Source organism: Plodia interpunctella, chromosome 18 (genome assembly GCF_027563975.2).
Source record: "Plodia interpunctella isolate USDA-ARS_2022_Savannah chromosome 18, ilPloInte3.2, whole genome shotgun sequence".
NCBI lineage: Eukaryota > Metazoa > Arthropoda > Insecta > Lepidoptera > Pyralidae > Plodia > Plodia interpunctella.
This window is the reverse complement of record NC_071311.1, coordinates 3,157,198-3,175,266: the sequence shown is the minus strand read 5'-3', so window position 1 is coordinate 3,175,266 and position 18,069 is coordinate 3,157,198. Positions and strand designations below refer to the sequence as shown.

At 37.1% G+C, this 18,069-nt stretch overlaps 2 protein-coding genes across 4 annotated transcripts; one reads left to right on the top strand and one right to left on the bottom strand.

The window, feature by feature from the left end:
* Positions 1 to 194: 194 nt before the first annotated feature.
* Positions 195 to 11,903, bottom strand: Snx1 (Sorting nexin 1). Of its 2 annotated transcripts, XM_053758457.2 has the most exons (10): positions 11,666 to 11,898; positions 10,414 to 10,524; positions 9,637 to 9,880; positions 8,192 to 8,377; positions 7,585 to 7,706; positions 6,728 to 6,934; positions 4,979 to 5,095; positions 4,143 to 4,262; positions 3,375 to 3,527; positions 195 to 3,122 (listed from the first exon to the last, which is right to left on the bottom strand). In XM_053758457.2, the coding sequence occupies exons 1-10, from the start codon at positions 11,756 to 11,758 to the stop codon at positions 3,072 to 3,074; spliced, it is 1,404 nt and encodes a 467-aa protein (XP_053614432.1). In that variant the 5' UTR covers positions 11,759 to 11,898; the 3' UTR covers positions 195 to 3,071. The 2 variants fall into 2 exon arrangements, with proteins under 2 accessions (XP_053614432.1, XP_053614430.1); XM_053758455.1 differs by lacking the exons at positions 195 to 3,122; positions 3,375 to 3,527 and having other exon boundaries at positions 5,578 to 6,934; positions 11,666 to 11,903.
* A 277-nt stretch (positions 11,904 to 12,180) lies between these two features.
* LOC128677699 (protein PRRC1-like) lies at positions 12,181 to 18,069 on the top strand. Of its 2 annotated transcripts, XM_053758723.1 has the most exons (10): positions 12,181 to 12,259; positions 12,413 to 12,547; positions 13,234 to 13,325; positions 13,666 to 13,784; positions 14,261 to 14,407; positions 14,717 to 14,819; positions 15,515 to 15,682; positions 16,408 to 16,597; positions 17,133 to 17,287; positions 17,961 to 18,069. In XM_053758723.1, the coding sequence occupies exons 2-9, from the start codon at positions 12,422 to 12,424 to the stop codon at positions 17,256 to 17,258; spliced, it is 1,071 nt and encodes a 356-aa protein (XP_053614698.1). In that variant the 5' UTR covers positions 12,181 to 12,259; positions 12,413 to 12,421; the 3' UTR covers positions 17,259 to 17,287; positions 17,961 to 18,069. The 2 variants fall into 2 exon arrangements, with proteins under 2 accessions (XP_053614698.1, XP_053614697.1); XM_053758722.2 differs by lacking the exon at positions 12,181 to 12,259 and having other exon boundaries at positions 12,336 to 12,547.

Here is an 18,069-nt window from a genome sequence, read left to right as displayed (position 1 = left end):
GATTTATGCGATAAGATATAGGAAAAACCAAATTAACGTTTTAGGATTATTTGGTATCAGTTCAAACAGAATCACGGCTCGTATACAATTAATATTTTAAGCCTACTATAATTATATGTATTTCACGATATTTTTATTTGAATTTAGGAAAATATTAACTAATATTACGTGAAATAAGATAAATAAATAGGCAATTGTCGATTTCGAAACCAACATTATATAATTTTATTTATAATTCTTCTCTTCCATTACACCGAATTACCTCTAAATATATTTGGCAATATAAAAAATAAGGAATACATTAGACTCGAGATTTTTCAATCATAATCTACCTAAATGTTCATATCTATTAAGGTAAATATTTCGTAGCAGGCAAAATGTAAATTTGGTTATATCAACATTGCAAATAGAAGTTAGGTTAGGTTCTTTATACTGTAAACATTATTGTTTTGGTATTTTACAGTTACACATCCCAAATGTTATAATGCAGATGCTGGCATCAATCACATAGTGACCAAATCAATACTTTGCCTGCAACATACAGTCTGTCTATAAAGAGTACAAAATAATCGATTTTACCAGTTTATCAACCAATCATGACCATTCGATTTGTTATTGCAATAATAAAAAACGTCAAAAATTCGTTTTCTACTTTTTGCAGACAGAGTTTATAAATAAATAACCGTTCTTTTTGAATACAAAGTCTAGATGTAATGCCTAATATTCTTACATTTAAGATAAAACAAATGACTATAAAAATATACATAGTTTCAACAAAATCTGGATTCATACCTAACATACGGACAATTCAAAGTAAAATAGTAATTTCAAAATAAATCTAGGAAAGGTTTATTATTACTTCCACAATATAGAACGGGGCATTGGTTCAAGTATTTATTTACATATTTAAAGAAAGAAATATTAAAAACATAAGCTTATTTTAAATTTCGTGTGCTAGGTAAAATATAAATTACATAGATTTTCAGATTTCAAACTGGAAATATTTTAATTGTGAAGCTGAAATATATCTATGTGAAATAACAGAAAAGGTATTTTTTAACTTTATTTCGCAACAGGTCTGAGTCAACAGATGAGTCTAAAAAAGCGAAATTTGTGTATTGTATATATATATTGATTGTGTGTGTATTTTCCTTATAAGCGAAATGATCATTTTCCTAATTTAAATAGCAAAAATCTTTCATACATCTACTAAATTACGTAATCATATGAAGTAGCTCTTTACACAGGTGATTGCGGAGATTTAATACACTGCGCAATATGAATGAACGACAAGGATACTTGCAACAAATTAAACAGTTTTATTTTTTTGACAAATTTTTACAGCAGATATCTTTTTTTATATATTGTGTGCATCATTAAATAAATCATCAATCATAAAGATCGCCTATGGGGCACCTCATAGATTTAGGCTAGGTTCCCACTTTACCTTTTTTGCTACATCTCCGATGGAACTACCATGGTCCACATTAGTTATATTCGATTAATTCATATTTAAATTCTGATCAGAAATCATAGCTATTTTCACATAGACAAGTTTAATTTTTTTTGCTACACGAGAGTAAAAAAGCTACAGCTATGAAAAATATATAAAATAATTCCTAAACAGCTAAGCAAAAGAATATTGTATTTAAAAATTTTCAAAGATATTTTTCACGTTTCTTAAAATATCATTTGACGGATTTTTTTTTCTTGGAATCTCACTGGCATGTAAAACAAAAAAAACGTCCAAATACAAAAATTTAAAACAAAAATAATATATTTTATTATAAGATTAATTTTACATTCAACACGATCTTATATAACGAATAGACCTTTACAGGTACGTATTGAATAACTATACTCTATACAAAGACAGTAAGGTTAATTTTCCATTAAATGTTTGGCAGTTTAGAGATCGCTTATACCCCTTTTGAATTTATTTACTAGCGCCATTTTATATAACATTACATTGTTTTATTGCAATGATTTTTTAACCTTTTTCACGATAATATAAGATCATTCATCATATTATATATATTATAAATATACATATAAGGTAAATCCGAAATATTTTTAGACATTTCTTATTTGTTCTTAATAATATTTATACATTTTACTAACTACGCCAAAACTATTTTTCCTGTAGCAACTAATTTCAACATAAAAAAATATGAGCGTAATTTGAAACATTTATGGAATGTGATATAATTTGGAAATAAATACTGAGTTTAAAACTTTGACTTAATGGAGTCGAGTTAATTATGCATATAGTTGGGAAAAATATTTAAAGTTCTTTATATTAATTTATCTGGGCAGTTTCTACAAGGGATCTTGTAGTTTCATGTGAAATTGAATAGGCTGACCAAAAACACTACTTTTTAGTAAAATTCTCTGGTATAGAAATTTACTTTTATAATATTCATTTACTACAAAACAAGGAGAGTTAATAGTCAGCCTAAATAACGAAAACATTATAATGAAAGTGTAAGGTATATTTTGTTTCTACAACAGACGAAAAATTGACAATTTCTAAGAATATCAGATATTAGTAATATATTTGCCAACGACAAAGATATATTTAGAAGAGATTGTTTGATTAAAAATGACATCATAATGAAAATAAAATCCGAAAATACATTTCACTAACGTATTGAAATACATAGTTATTGACAAATTATATCAATCGTTAGATCAGTATTTTCAAGAAATCGCTATGTGCAATTTTGGTGTATTTGAGCGTCCAAACGCTATGATAGATTGGTTGTACCAGGGGAAAGTAAGTTTAGCAATACAGGTTAATTATCTTTCAATTATGTGTGTGTTTCATTCCACGTAATAACCACGTCCCTCAGCCATGAGGAATACGACTATGAAGAAGATTAAGCTTAGGACAATTTTCTTTTCAAAAATGTTTGGACTTATTGATTTGTTTAATTGGGGCATAGATTGTAAGAGAGGTCATTGTCCATATTTCCGTCGTGTGTAGAAACATAGTATAGTATAATTATAGGTTACAGTAGCAGTAGCAGTAGCAGTAGCAGTAGCGGGCGCGGCCGCCGTCACTCCGGCTCTCATTTGATGGCGCGGGCCTCCGGCAGGAACGCGTCCCAGTAGCGGAGCGCCTGCACATAATAAATAAATAAATACAAATATCTTAGGACCAGAACATTTAAATCGCAATTGTTATTTTTACCCTACCCTTTAAATAAGTAAAAAAATGTCAAGCACAATACGGATTGGGCATTTTTGTGTGTCGTCATTTGTTTTCCACTGACCGACGACAATTTAATTTTTATTTTGTAGCAACAAATGAAGATTAAAGAAAATTTTGTTTAAATCATAAAATAAAATGTCTAATCTCAGTGTGAACACACCTGTGCCTGATGCTGCATATGAAGCTCCAGATATCTCAACAAAGTGAGCCTCAACTCAGTGAGTCTCGCCTCCTCCCAGCGCTCCAATTCTTTCTTTATCACGGAAGAGATTTGGTCGAACTCTTGTTGTCCGCGTTCTACTTTAGCTTCCCACTGAAAAAGAAACAATTATTGGCTGTTTTTAAGTTAGCTTGTAAACTTGAATTGTTAGGGTGCGGACAGCGGCGGTAGTATGTAAAATCGTATAAGTAAGTCATGTCAGTTGCCTTTAGGACTTGAATAAAATCCGACAATGGTGTTAGCAATAATTTGGAAAGAAGTTCTATAGATCATGATCTAGTATTCATTAAAACAATATTGGCTTTTGATGCATGTAGGGCGCAGGAGTATAACCTTCGAGGGTCTCACGCCAAACGTCACATTCAAGCGACAACCAGGTACCTTCATACCAAATTTCAAGTAAATCGGCCCATTAGGTCTATTCAGCAGTTCTATATCTAAGATATACATATATCCAAGAAGTTGATGTTATTATAAGGTATCTACATACCAAATTTCAAGTAAATCGGTCAAATTACAGATTGGTAATCTATATCGTCCGATAAGCGTATTTCACTAAAAGTTTCCATAAATTCTACAATGTATACATTTTAGTGTTCTTCAGTTCTATCATATATATTGATAATTAATAATAAATTATAATAAATAATAAGTTATAATTAATAACAATACAATCCAATGCAAATATATGTATATAGTAACACAAACCTCAATGATTTCATTGGAGGCCTGTTCGATCTTCTCGGGGCGGTTGGCCAGTTCGGCCTTGGCCTTGTTCTCGCGCCGCTTGGTCAGCTGCATCTGCGCGTGCTGCCAGTTCTGGAACACCTGCACACCACACACACATACACTTCTGTTTCTTTAACACTTCCAGTGGCGGATTAGCAGTTTTGGCCGCCAATTTCTCAGCTCTTATAACTCAGGTTTTAGAAGTACATATTAATTTACTTTTGACGACAGCGATTGGCCACCTGTAATGTCTGGCCGCCCTAGGCCCGTGTCTACTGGGTCTTTGGACAAATCCGCCACTGATTCTAAGGGATGATCATCAACAGCCATTTACACGTCCCCAATGTTGGGGTACAGGCCTTCCTTATGTATGGGTAAGGAGTATGGGCACTGACGGGACAATAGGCGGGTTTTAACGACTGCAAATGCAACCGGGACCAATCGGTGGAGTTCAGAATAATACATTTTTGGTCACCCATCCAAAGATCGATCACTGTGAGTGTTTTTACCGTCATTATTACAGGTAGAGCACGCTAACCACTGCGCCATCGAGCTCCTCACATTTTTAAGGAATATTGTGTAAGTATACAAGTATAAATTACCCTATACAGGCTGATATTTTATACATTACATACATGATGCGCAGTCCATGATACTAAACAACTTCACGTATGAGAGTAATGCTGAAATCGCGAACAAAATCAACTGATCCGTACATTTTTCTCAAGTTAGGTATTTGATTTTGTATGAAACATCTGTTTTTTAACGAGTGTTGCATTATTAAATTTCATAAACTTAAATTGTTCATACAATACCTTAACTCTCTCATGGAAAACATCTTTAATGGCGCCGATCAGGCCGAGGTAGTCCTTTATGTGTTCGGTTAGCACGTAGAAGTCCGTGTTGGATTGCTCTAGCCTCAGTTGTTCGATCTGAAAATAAAATTTTAATTATTATAAATTAACTAAAAACTTACATTTGTTGTTTTTTAAAAAAAATATTTGATGAATCTCATTAAATTGTGCTTTTCATAGTTATAATCATTTACACAGTTATATTGTAAAATTAAGATTTTTAGTTTAAGAAATATCATTTTACCATAGTTTGATGAGACTTTGTTTTAGTTCCCAACGCGTCTTATTATGAGAACGTTGGGAGTGACTTCCTCTTCTTGCATCCCTCAGCCTCTGCTGTTCGAAATTCACTTGTAGGAACCAAATAGGTCGGTTAGCTTTTAATTGTAATATATGGTAAATAATATATGAGATACTGTATGTACATGTGTGTAGTGTGGTGTACCTTCTCGTGGAGGTCGGCGGTGTACGCGAGCGCTCGACAGAGCGGCGCATGCGCGTCGGCGGCCGCCAGCGCGGGCAGCATGATACTGTATGTACATGTGTGTAGTGTGGTGTACCTTCTCGTGGAGGTCGGCGGTGTGCGCGAGCGCGCGACAGAGCGGCGCATGCGCGTCGGCGGCCGCCAGCGCGGACAGCATGATACTGTATGTACATGTGTGTAGTGTGGTGTACCTTCTCGTGGAGGTCGGCGGTGTGCGCGAGCGCGCGACAGAGCGGCGCATGCGCGTCGGCGGCCGCCAGCGCGGACAGCATGATACTGTATGTACATGTGTGTAGTGTGGTGTACCTTCTCGTGGAGGTCGGCGGTGTGCGCGAGCGCGCGACAGAGCGGCGCATGCGCGTCGGCGGCCGCCAGCGCGGACAGCATGATACTGTATGTACATGTGTGTAGTGTGGTGTACCTTCTCGTGGAGGTCGGCGGTGTGCGCGAGCGCGCGACAGAGCGGCGCATGCGCGTCGGCGGCCGCCAGCGCGGACAGCATGATACTGTATGTACATGTGTGTAGTGTGGTGTACCTTCTCGTGGAGGTCGGCGGTGTGCGCGAGCGCGCGACAGAGCGGCGCATGCGCGTCGGCGGCCGCCAGCGCGGACAGCATGATACTGTATGTACATGTGTGTAGTGTGGTGTACCTTCTCGTGGAGGTCGGCGGTGTGCGCGAGCGCGCGACAGAGCGGCGCATGCGCGTCGGCGGCCGCCAGCGCGGACAGCATGATACTGTATGTACATGTGTGTAGTGTGGTGTACCTTCTCGTGGAGGTCGGCGGTGTGCGCGAGCGCGCGACAGAGCGGCGCATGCGCGTCGGCGGCCGCCAGCGCGGACAGCATGATACTGTATGTACATGTGTGTAGTGTGGTGTACCTTCTCGTGGAGGTCGGCGGTGTGCGCGAGCGCGCGACAGAGCGGCGCATGCGCGTCGGCGGCCGCCAGCGCGGACAGCATGATACTGTATGTACATGTGTGTAGTGTGGTGTACCTTCTCGTGGAGGTCGGCGGTGTGCGCGAGCGCGCGACAGAGCGGCGCATGCGCGTCGGCGGCCGCCAGCGCGGACAGCATGATACTGTATGTACATGTGTGTAGTGTGGTGTACCTTCTCGTGGAGGTCGGCGGTGTGCGCGAGCGCGCGACAGAGCGGCGCATGCGCGTCGGCGGCCGCCAGCGCGGACAGCATGATACTGTATGTACATGTGTGTAGTGTGGTGTACCTTCTCGTGGAGGTCGGCGGTGTGCGCGAGCGCGCGACAGAGCGGCGCATGCGCGTCGGCGGCCGCCAGCGCGGACAGCGCGCGGCCCGCCTCGTGCGCGCGCGCCGCCAGCTCTCGCCGCTCCGCCGACAGCGCCTCGCACGCCACGAACAAACGACGAAGACACGACTCTAGCGATTCGATGCGGCTGGAACGCTCTTCGAACCACTGGAAAAGGACGCCTACTTAACATAGGGCTTAGTGTTTGCATCACATTTCACTATCGAAACCGCGTTGAGACGCAATGAACCGATCACAGGGCGGCATTGTGGCGCGACGATAACCACACCGCAATAAGATTGTTTAGCTTATGTCTCACTCTACCTACCGTATGAATAGGCTCGATAGTGAAATGTAAATTGCAAATCCCCACTAAGCCCTGTCTATTATGAATAGAACACATGATTTTTTTTAATATAAAAATATATATATTTGAGTATTTATAATACTCAAATATATATTTTAAAAAACTATTTGCACAAGATATATTTTGAAAAACTATTTGCACACTTCATCTTGAAATTACTTCATGAAGGTTCCTTTTTTACGAAGATTTTAAGGAATCACGAAAAGCAACAAAAAATTTCAAATTTGTAATCACTAGCGGCTTGTCTCGACTGTCCTTGGTTCCTCAGGAATCAACCTATCTATTGATGAACATCCGTGCAGTCGTTTTTGAGTTTATCACGAACAGACAGACAGACGCGTTAAAGGTCTATTATAATATGTTTAAGAATAACATAAAACATTTATACATTTACACCTATACATTTTATTTATTTATTCACAACTTACATATTAATAATAATACTACTCACAGGATCGGACTCGTCCATCCTGTAGGTGATCTTGTTGACGGTCTCTCCCACTTTGTTGAACAGACGCAGCACGCCCGCGCCGCTCAGCGCAGACGTACTTGTGGCCTTCGGTAACTCCGTGTCTGAAAACATTCTACTTTTCACACAGGTACATATTATCACGTCTGTTTGGAAACAGAGGACTCAATGAAACACATGTGTCTAGAGTTTATTTTATCTCTTTATTTTAGGAGAACCAACCATCTGTGTTTACAAAATGTTCACTTAAATATAAATCGCAAAGTCAATTATAGGTTCCCGCTTAATATAAAACAGATTAGTTATTTGTTTATTTTTTTGAGTTATTTAAGCACTAACTAGAGTTGGAGGACTATCGTCTGGTTGGTGGTTGGAGGACTCGATATTATGCAGCTTATGAAGTCCTCAGAAATTCAGGTGGGTGTAAGGCATGGGGGTACAAAAGAGCCAAATGTTCGATGTGCGACAGGTTGTTGGGCCACTCTGTTCGGAAACCTCTCGAGACCAGCTCGCCTCTCAACAAATTGAGATTAGGTAAGGTTACTGGACCTTAAAACACTATGAGATAAAGTTCAAAATAGAATCTCACCAGACTCCAAAAACTCCCTAAAATCAGGATCGATACAGAGCACAGGGTGTTGGGCCACTCTGTTCAGAAATCTCTCGAGACCAGCTCGCCTCCTCTCTACGAACTGAGATTGGACGCTGGCAGATGAGCTGCTGCCGTTGGCGCTCTCCGTTGATGGGGTGGACGTCATCTTCAGTTTTGTTGTTCCTGGACGAGTTATTTGGTTTTTAGTTTAAATGAAACAAAATAAACGAGCTGAACATAATTAATCAAACATTTTCTACAGGTATTAGCTTATTCTATGGATCTTCACATGACATCTCTCTCAGTCATCTTCGCGGCTATGATGTCTGTGCCCAAGTAAAATTAAAGAGCCCGCATTTTATGACTTGACGTCTCTCATTGGAAATGCTGTTGTTGCTTATCAGCTGGCAAGGCCTTATATCCCTTGGTCGTACATCATCCACGGGAGGATATGGAGTGCGACCACCACAGTCATCTTCCCCAGTGACAGCAGCCAAATGTAAGAAAGAGATAAGGCTATACGATCTCTATATATTTTATTTCGTTTCAAGAGTTGCGTTTCGATATTACCATTTTGGGCATGCAATGTGTACAGGTACCACTTTTATAAGTTACACCGATGTACCTGCGCAGAAGACTAATTTTTGTACGGCGCGAAAATATTTTAGCTAATCAGAGCGCGCTATGTTTACCCGCGAACAGAGCTGTCCGCTATTGGCTGACGCGTACGCGCCATGTGTGAAGTCCGCGCCGTCGCGTCGTACGCACGAATCATTGATTTTTTTATGTCCTAGTAATATGGTCGTTATTTTATTGAGTTTGTATTCGGTCTGATTGCCGATGTAACTTATAAACGTGGTAGTACTGTACTTTTTTGTTACTTAAAATTAAAATGTATATTATTATCATTGTGTTAGTTACATGACTAAAGTAAATACAAAACACAATAAAATAAAATATTTAAATTACAACAAATGCAATATAATCTAGACTAACGAATTTGTCGGTCATAATCATAACACTAAACACAAAGTTCGGAAATAAACATAAAAACCGTACCACGATAGAGTTTCGGTGGCAAAATTAGGAACTATCAATAATAGATACCCCACGTCGTTGTTTTCAGCAGTAGTGCTACGTCTGTGGGACTTCTTTCGTGGAAATCAATTAGAAATAGTAACTTTTATTGAATCGCCAATTTAGATAGATACGCGATCCAGTTTAAGTTCTCAATGGTACAGAATTATATGCAAAATGAGTGAATGAAATCGAAATAGCGTATTGTTTTGCTGACTACCTATAATGATCGTTATGTCAACTTGATGGCACGAATTAGCGATGCAGATCAATTTAGGTCCTGAACTGGATTGCATTAAGAGATGATGGTAAGCCACCTGGATATGTTGTGCTGATTTGTTTGTGTCCATTACAAAATAACGTACCAACTATACTCTTCTCCGGCGCCGGTGGTATGACCCTTCCTGAACGTAGATACTTCTCAGTCAGCTTCTCATGCAGACCGAGGAAGTCACTGAACCTTCTCAAAACCAACAGCTCATTTTTGCTGAATATTGGCATGTTGGTCTTTGTGATCACACGGTACGCTACGTATGAGCTCATGCCTTCGCCGATTTTTTGTGGATCTGTGATTGTTATGATTATATTGTTTGCGCGTTCTGTCGCTATCTGTAAAAAAACAGAAATAATAGTAGTTTTTAGTTTTGAGAAATATTATATCATTTACATTTCACGTGAAAAATTGCGAATCTAATTTCAGACTTTTAATAAAAATCCAATTAGTATAATTGCATAAAACAGAGTGACATTTGAGGGTGATTATAATACCTAAGACACTATGAGAAAAGCATATTGAATTAAAGAACAAACACATTAATATATAGAGTTGTTAAGTGATTTATCACTGAATGTATTTATTTATTATTTTTAAAATACTTTTGATGACTAACTCTCATTGAGTTAATTCAATACATATCAGTAGGTGAAATATATTATTTATTGTTACTGGTCAATTGGTTAAAGTATTTCATTCACTTTATTGTTTGTTAATTCTTACACAATATTTTGAACAATAAATGAAAATTTAATCATAGATAGGGGAGTAAATAGTTAAACTGTTATTTCTCTCATAAAATTGTGACAATTTAGAAATTGCTATAGCAATAAAAGCCATGGGCACAGCAAATCGTTAATATATATACCTCCTCCATGATGGGGCTGCTGAGCGTAGTTGTGATGGACGGAGGGTTTCCTATGGTGGCTTTCTCTAAGCCATCTGCTGCACCATTCATTTCTGGATCTAAGCTGACTTCCTGTTGTAAATAAATGAATTATATCAGAACACCAGTTCATATTGACTGACAAATGTGTTTTGCAGATAGATTTATATTCATTTTATTTTTTTAAATAAATACACATTATATTAAATTAAACTACCAACTTATAAAATACCAATAAATATTATAAATGCGTTTGTTTGTACCTCCTCACGCATTATCTACTGGACCAATTGTTATGAAATTTGGTACATGGGTAGAAAATAACCTGATATAACACATAGGGTTTTATCCCAAAATTCCCACGGAAGCAAAGCCCCGGGTGCTGCTAGTGACATATAAATTAAAATTTTCTAGAGTTGGCCCTATAAGCAATGTTCCCATCACACAGGCAACATTCCCACACTGAATAGCAATGGAAACTTTTAATATTAAAACAATATTTGATAGTCATGGTGGGAAATATTTTATTTCTGTATCTATGTATGAAGAAGTTGAAATAAATGCAGTAAAATTTAAAATTTCTTGAACAATATTTTAAAGTTTAACTACTGGTTTTATATTTAAATGGATTCTAGGCTTTACAATATTTTATTACTAGTTATGACTCCTCTTCTCTTCTTTGCCTTTTTCATGTATTTCATTTTTATTGCTTTTTCTCCGCATGTTTTTAAGTGCAACAAAAAGTTTATAAATTTATTTTTCCACATCTGTTCATAGCTGGTTCATAGTGAAAATAATATTTTACAGACAGAAAGCAATATACATGATTCATTACAACTGAATACCTACTGATAATGTGATGACAAATAGATATAAAAAACTTGGTAGTTATCCAATCATTATTATGATCTATAATGTCTAAGATTAGGAGTAAAAAATGTGTATTTTTTGTTAGTTTAATGCTTCATTGGATTACTCAATGAGGGGATAGTAAGGTTTTAATTTACCGCAAGGTCATTCATACAATGCTCTAAGTATGATAATGACCATACCGCACGTAAATAAATTGAATTATCTCTGTAATTATAATCCGTCCTCGTCAATTTAAAGGATTAACTTTTACTTCGTTGACAAAGAATATTATAAACATTATACATCGTGTGATGGGGCGTCACCACACCCGGCAAGCTGGGGGCGTATTCCAAACAAGCATAACAGGATTCTCATAAGATACCTGGACCGCGGATGCGAAAAGATCCTCATCCTCTCTATTATCACTGCTGATGTCGACAGTACTAAAGGGCGGCGAGTCTGGCCCGTCCGACATGATTGCTAGAACTTAAACACTCACTAAAAACAACACGGTTTCGAAACAAATGGAGATTTTTCGTCAATGTTAGTAAAAACAGAGAAATATCGTCGACTACGGTAGTTCACACATTTGACAGAAGACAGAAACGAACGATCGTGAAGCGACAGAATTTTTGTGACGTATTCATTTACGTTTACGAAGTTTAATCTTATAAACCTACTTATAAGCGTTTTCGTACTATATAATGTAAATACATCAAAGCTAAATTATTATTTCTCTGTAATATAAGCATTTTTAACATTATAAAGTATTTTGCATTTTGCATTAACAAAATTATATTCTCATCTCAATCGATTTTGTTCATATTTTGATAATGGCAACTTATTTTTTATTGATTTCTGTCGTTTTTGATTTCTCACGTCACATCACAGCAGTCACTCAAAGTCAAAGTCAAAACTGCTGTCAGTGTCAAACAGAAATCTCCACGAAGCTCCATTGTTTTGATTTTTGTAGAAGGTATTTTGCTTCTTGTTTATCAATAAAAATATTTTGAAATCATGTTTTCGTCTAAAATCTACATTTTAGAATTACAATTATAACTACTTATAATTGTATTTGGTATTTTAGAATTTATAGTGTGAATAATGTAGCATTATTTTTTTGATTTAGTTAACAGCAATGAGTGGGTCAGACAAGAAATCAAAGTTCCCGGAGGCCCCAACGCCGGCCGCGATCCCAGGGAATTTGCTTTCTAGCGTGGCCCCGCCGACGCAGCTTCCAAACTTTGTCACAACCAGTGATACCGTAAGTAGCGCGTGTGTGTTGAATATCTATGTTTTAAGTGAAATACTTCGGCGTACTTTCTGAACCATAATGATCCTACGGACATCCAGATGTATTAATTCTTCCTTGATACTCACCTTGCACGATATAGTAAAGTAGGTAGGTATATCTTGTATTATTTACATATTATTAAAAGTTATTTTGTCAACCTTGAAAAACACGAAACAATCTCAAATCTCGCCATAAATAAGAAATGGTTAGTCATGCTAGGGTAATTAATTTGCAATGGTCAAGGATTGAATTAAAACATAGCTACAAAAACATTAGTTTTGTCATGTTTTATTTCTTTATAAACAGTTCAGTGCAGATAATATACATTATGCAGGAATTGTGAAAGTTTGTGAGTATATTTGTTACTTCTTCATGTGCAAACAGATTTACCTTATGAGATTTGGTGTCAATACCAAATATATGTGTATATATTATAGATCAAATCAACGACACATAGGGTACTTTTTGTCCCAAAAGTGATGTGATTCCCTGTAGGATTTGGTCAAAAAGTCATATAGTCAATGGTGCTTTATAATGTAGATTAGTACCTTATATATAGTATATATATTTGTTAAAAATAATTATAATATTGCAGGGTACAGCTAGTTGTGAACAAAATACATAACAAGCTATTTTCACTGTGATGTTTATTTCAGAATCCAAATGTACCACCAGCACCAGTACCTATTCAGCCAGTTCTTGTTCAGAAAAGTGCTGAACCAAGGCCACAGATTGAAGAGTCATTTAGGTATAAATAATGTAGTGTACATTTAAAAATATTAAACAACAATGTCTGTTTTCTAAAATATGATAATTTATTAGTAACATTATTTTTATACAATTGTTTCCTTAAAATATGAGCACCCAAAGTCTGTTTTTGTACTTATTCTTCTTCATTGTCTAAATATTCAACTTAGGATGATATACATCATTTTAATGTGTCAAAAATTTACTTAAAACTAAGTATTGCCAACTTCTAAAGTGTAGGTGAAGAAGAGGAAGAATTGGCACACATTTATGGAGACTGCTGATGACAAGCCAGTTCTTTGGATTTGCCCCTTGTTATTTTTTTTTCGTTTTCTTGCCAGCCCTGCAATTCCACTGAGCAAAGGGGAACCCCTCATATCTATCAGATCACCAGAGGATTCCCAAACCACGCAGTCACCTGAATCTCTACCAGCCTCCACACCAGATGTGGACCAGATCGGTAAGCAGATTCATTAATCTATAAAATCTTACAGCTGAAACACAGTGTAATAAATAGTACTAGCCTATATATAGTATAACTACATATACACTTCCTGCAGGCCGACAGAGTTGTGTAGCGTCATACATTCCCAAACGCACTACAATCATGGCGCCAACCCTCGGGTCTTACCTCACTCACACAAGCATAACACATGTTCACATACATGAGATTTTATCTAGAGTGTCTCTGTGACCAAAGTGACATATTATATTGAAGTCACCCAAAAGCATATGACTTAAATGCGCTCTGCATGAGTTTGAATTGTTTATAAATCATACTCGCCTCCATTTATGAGTGAATGGAGGTGAGTAAGATTGTTGCAATATCACCACGGCTTGTGAACGAAAACATTCATGATGCTGCACACTAGCTGAGTGTTTAGTGAACTAGTACTACTATTGTTATATCCATCAAGTAAATGCATTAATTTCCAGGTGACATAATGCCGGGCAGCGGATTGTTCACGTGGGTTAAGGGCGCAGTATCCACGGGAGGCATTCTGCATCGCGTGGCCGAGAAAGCCAAAAGTTCAGTGGATTCCATGATCACCACCCTCGACCCGCAGATGAAGGAATATCTAAGTATGTTATTTTTTAAATTTATCAAACAAAAAGCTTAATTATTGCACAATTTTCTTATTTTCGCGTTTATCACTATTTAAATAACGTGAGACCTGTATATGACCACTTTTATCGCATTGTCGTTAGTCTCGTTGGCGTCCTGGTACAAGAAGTGGGACAGTAGGTGAGACATTGACTATATAGACAGCACAATAATTGCAAAAATTGTGGCTAGAGAAGCCACATTTCTCCCGTTTTTCTTGGCATCTCCTAGCACCACTCATGTGCAATGCGGAATGGTTATTTATTGCAAAATGTGTTTATTTTCAGGAAGCGGTGGCGATTTGTACATAGTAGTGGCATCAGATAAAGACGTCAAAGTGTCACCAATCAGAGAAGCATTCCAGACCGTATTCGGTAAAGCCACCGTGGTGTGAGTATTATCACTAGCTCATTCCATTGGTAATCTAGTGGAAAACTAGAATTAAAATTGTTTATTTTTAATCCATAAAAGCCATATTAAAGTTTTAAAATAACAAAACACGATCATTTAATGTATGTTTAAGTGATATTAACTTGATTTTAATAACGTGATTTACCATTTTTTACGCTACTCCATCTCATGAAAATTCTTAAAGTTTTTAAAGAAAGAAAAAAATATCCTATTTGAATTGTACTGAAACATAGCCTATTGAAAAGCTATTATCCTTACATATTATAAAACAAAATCCTCTGCCGCGTCTGTCTGTCTGTTCGCGATAAATTCAAAAACTACTGCTCGTATTTTCATGCGGTTTTCACCAATGGATATTGTGATTTCTGAGGAAGGTTTAGGTGCATAATTTATAATATATTTTACCCGGGACGGGCCTCTAGTAATTAATAAGTTTATTATATTCCATAAGTCAGACTCTGCAAGTGATTTTTTAAATATTAATTTTAAATATTCAACAATGCTAACAATTTTTTAATGCTAGACTATTGACTTTGATTACAGATTTGAATCCGTCAACGAGAAATGAATTCAGTTTAGTAGACCCTGCTGCATATTTGAAGGGCTTTATTTAATGTATTATTAGTACACAAGCAATTTTTATCTGTAATGATGAATATGTCATTACATTTCAGCGGCGTTCCCGCCCAAAGTAACGTGACGGCTGAGCAGCCAATCGGATACGCGGCCGCGTACGCGGCTGCTAAACAGCGAATAGCGCACATCCGTTCTAACTCCGAATTGACCAATAACGTGCCTGTTGTCGCTGTCGAGGGTTTTCTACATGAAGCTGTGAGCGATAAGTAAGTACATAGGTATTTTGTTTATTACAAATGAGGCAGTGTGAATGCTTTGAACAAGGCAGTAACTATGACAGACGATCATGCATCGTGTTTTAAAGATGTCGTTTACAGGCAACTTACATGGCTTTTGCGATTACCCACGTGTATGTATTACCTAGTGGTAAGTAGTATCATACACACTAGTGAACTAAATATAGGCTATTATATTTAGTTCACTATGTAATATTGTAGACTTTGTGGTATTAATCAAGAAGCTCAGATTTATTTGATCCTCTTGTATATTTTTGGTGATTTTTAAATTGTCATTACCTACTTCTCGTGAACTTATTTCACTATAATACATAATTCTTCAGTAAGATTCGGACAATATACATAGTACGCTAGTTGCCTGTGTATAACATAAAATATATATTTATATATTTTATGTTTATATATTTTATGAATTTTCAATGCAACACGATACTCAAATGTCCCTTTAATTGATAAATCTCATTTGTATTCACATTAAAGTGTAATTATAACGCTCTTTTACTACATCATTTATGACGTCACTTGTGCCCACTGTAATACAACCGCCATATATTTTTTTTGTTTCTGACATTGGAAAATAAGTAATTCAATTGACTTATGGCAACTACCCTATTAAAATATTTTCGCAAAATGTTTGCTTACCATCAGCATGCTCGTTTGCCCACTATACAATAATAATAAAAAAATGTCCACAGATGGAACGATCTATCTCTGCTAGTTCTATCGCAGCCGTCGCTGGGAATCGAGCTGCAGGTGCAGTCGCAGGGCGCGGGCGTGCCGACGGCGGCCGTGGCGGCCGCTAGGGCGGGAACCCCCGAGGACTACCAGCACCACCAGACTGGCTTCAGTGTCACCATTGGCTCTATCATGGCTGCTAGCTTGCAGGTCCGATATAGATGTTATTTTAATCCTAAACCTAACTTGTTAGTTAGAATTAGCTCTTCACGCATTCTATTCATACACAACGGATTTTGATGCCGGTGTTAATAGATAGAGTGATCTAAAAGGAAGGTTTATATGTAACTAGATGTTGCCCGGGGCTTCGCTCCTGTGGGAATTTTGAGATAATAGTCTATAGCAATCTTGGATAGTGTACCTTTCTAATGGTGAAGGATTTTTTGAAATCGGTTCGGTAGTTTCGCAGATTATACCCGCTTCAAACATACAAACTCACACACGCTTTATTATAATAAATACTAAATAAATAAAAATCTTTTATTATAAGATATACCAAGATCTATAGAAACGTTAGTACCGCTTACACTATGTTAGTACAAATTATTATAATCAATCATAATAACTAACCTCTTTATAATAATAGTAAGTATAGATATAACATTGCATAATATTGCACTCGTAGTAGCTAGTTATGAATAATTTAAACAATTTTTTTTTAACATTCTCTCCTATCTGTCAACAGGTCCCACACACACAATGGCAGGAAGCGGCCACCGGAGTCTCCCGGAGGGAAACTATACTTTTAGCCGCGAAATCGCTAGCTGGCTCGTACAAGAGGTTGTTGGCTGTGTCAGCGGCTGAGACCTAGTGCATTTAGGGTTTACTCTGATTAAAGTTGTAAGTGTCACTATATAGTATAAAACAGGAAAAATGTCGCCCTCCACGTCTGGTTGTCTCTAACCTTCTTTAAACCACGCAACGGTTTTTGATGCAGTTTTCACTGTTATTTAGACAATTTTTTTCCAAAGGTTTATACAATACTATTACTCTTTCATACGGTGATGCGTATTTTTCATCTTAGCTGTATATATATATATATTCCCGGTTACGACATTATGACCGGGAGTATGCCCGGTCACATTCGGAGTTGTGAGGCGACGAAGTCCGGAATCAGCGTAAAAAACAAAACTACTAATTTTGAAGATTTAGCTGTGATTTTATGACCGGCCGCTTGTACAATCATCAACCCTTGAGAATGCAATGAGTGTCTATTAGCTGCCAAGTCTATGTATCCCAGTTATCCTATTCTAAAGCAGAATATAGCGGGCGGACTATCTGTTATCTTTATTTGATAAAACACGATTAATCAAACAAAATATATTAGAATCAAGATAACCAGTTCCCCCTGATAGCACCCGTTCTCGAGTTGACGTGACGCATGGGTCAGCCATCACGAAGCTCAACTATAATACAGGGAACCTCATGACACAATCTACGCTCAGACGACTTGTCAGTTTCAAAATAAAAATGCTACTAAATATTATAAGAAAAATATTTTTATTTGTTTCAGAGATAACCGAAAGCACGAATCTTATTACATACGATAAGTTATATAGTCATATTATTGTAATATAGATATAATATAGATAAGACTTAAATAAATTAATTTATAATGGGGC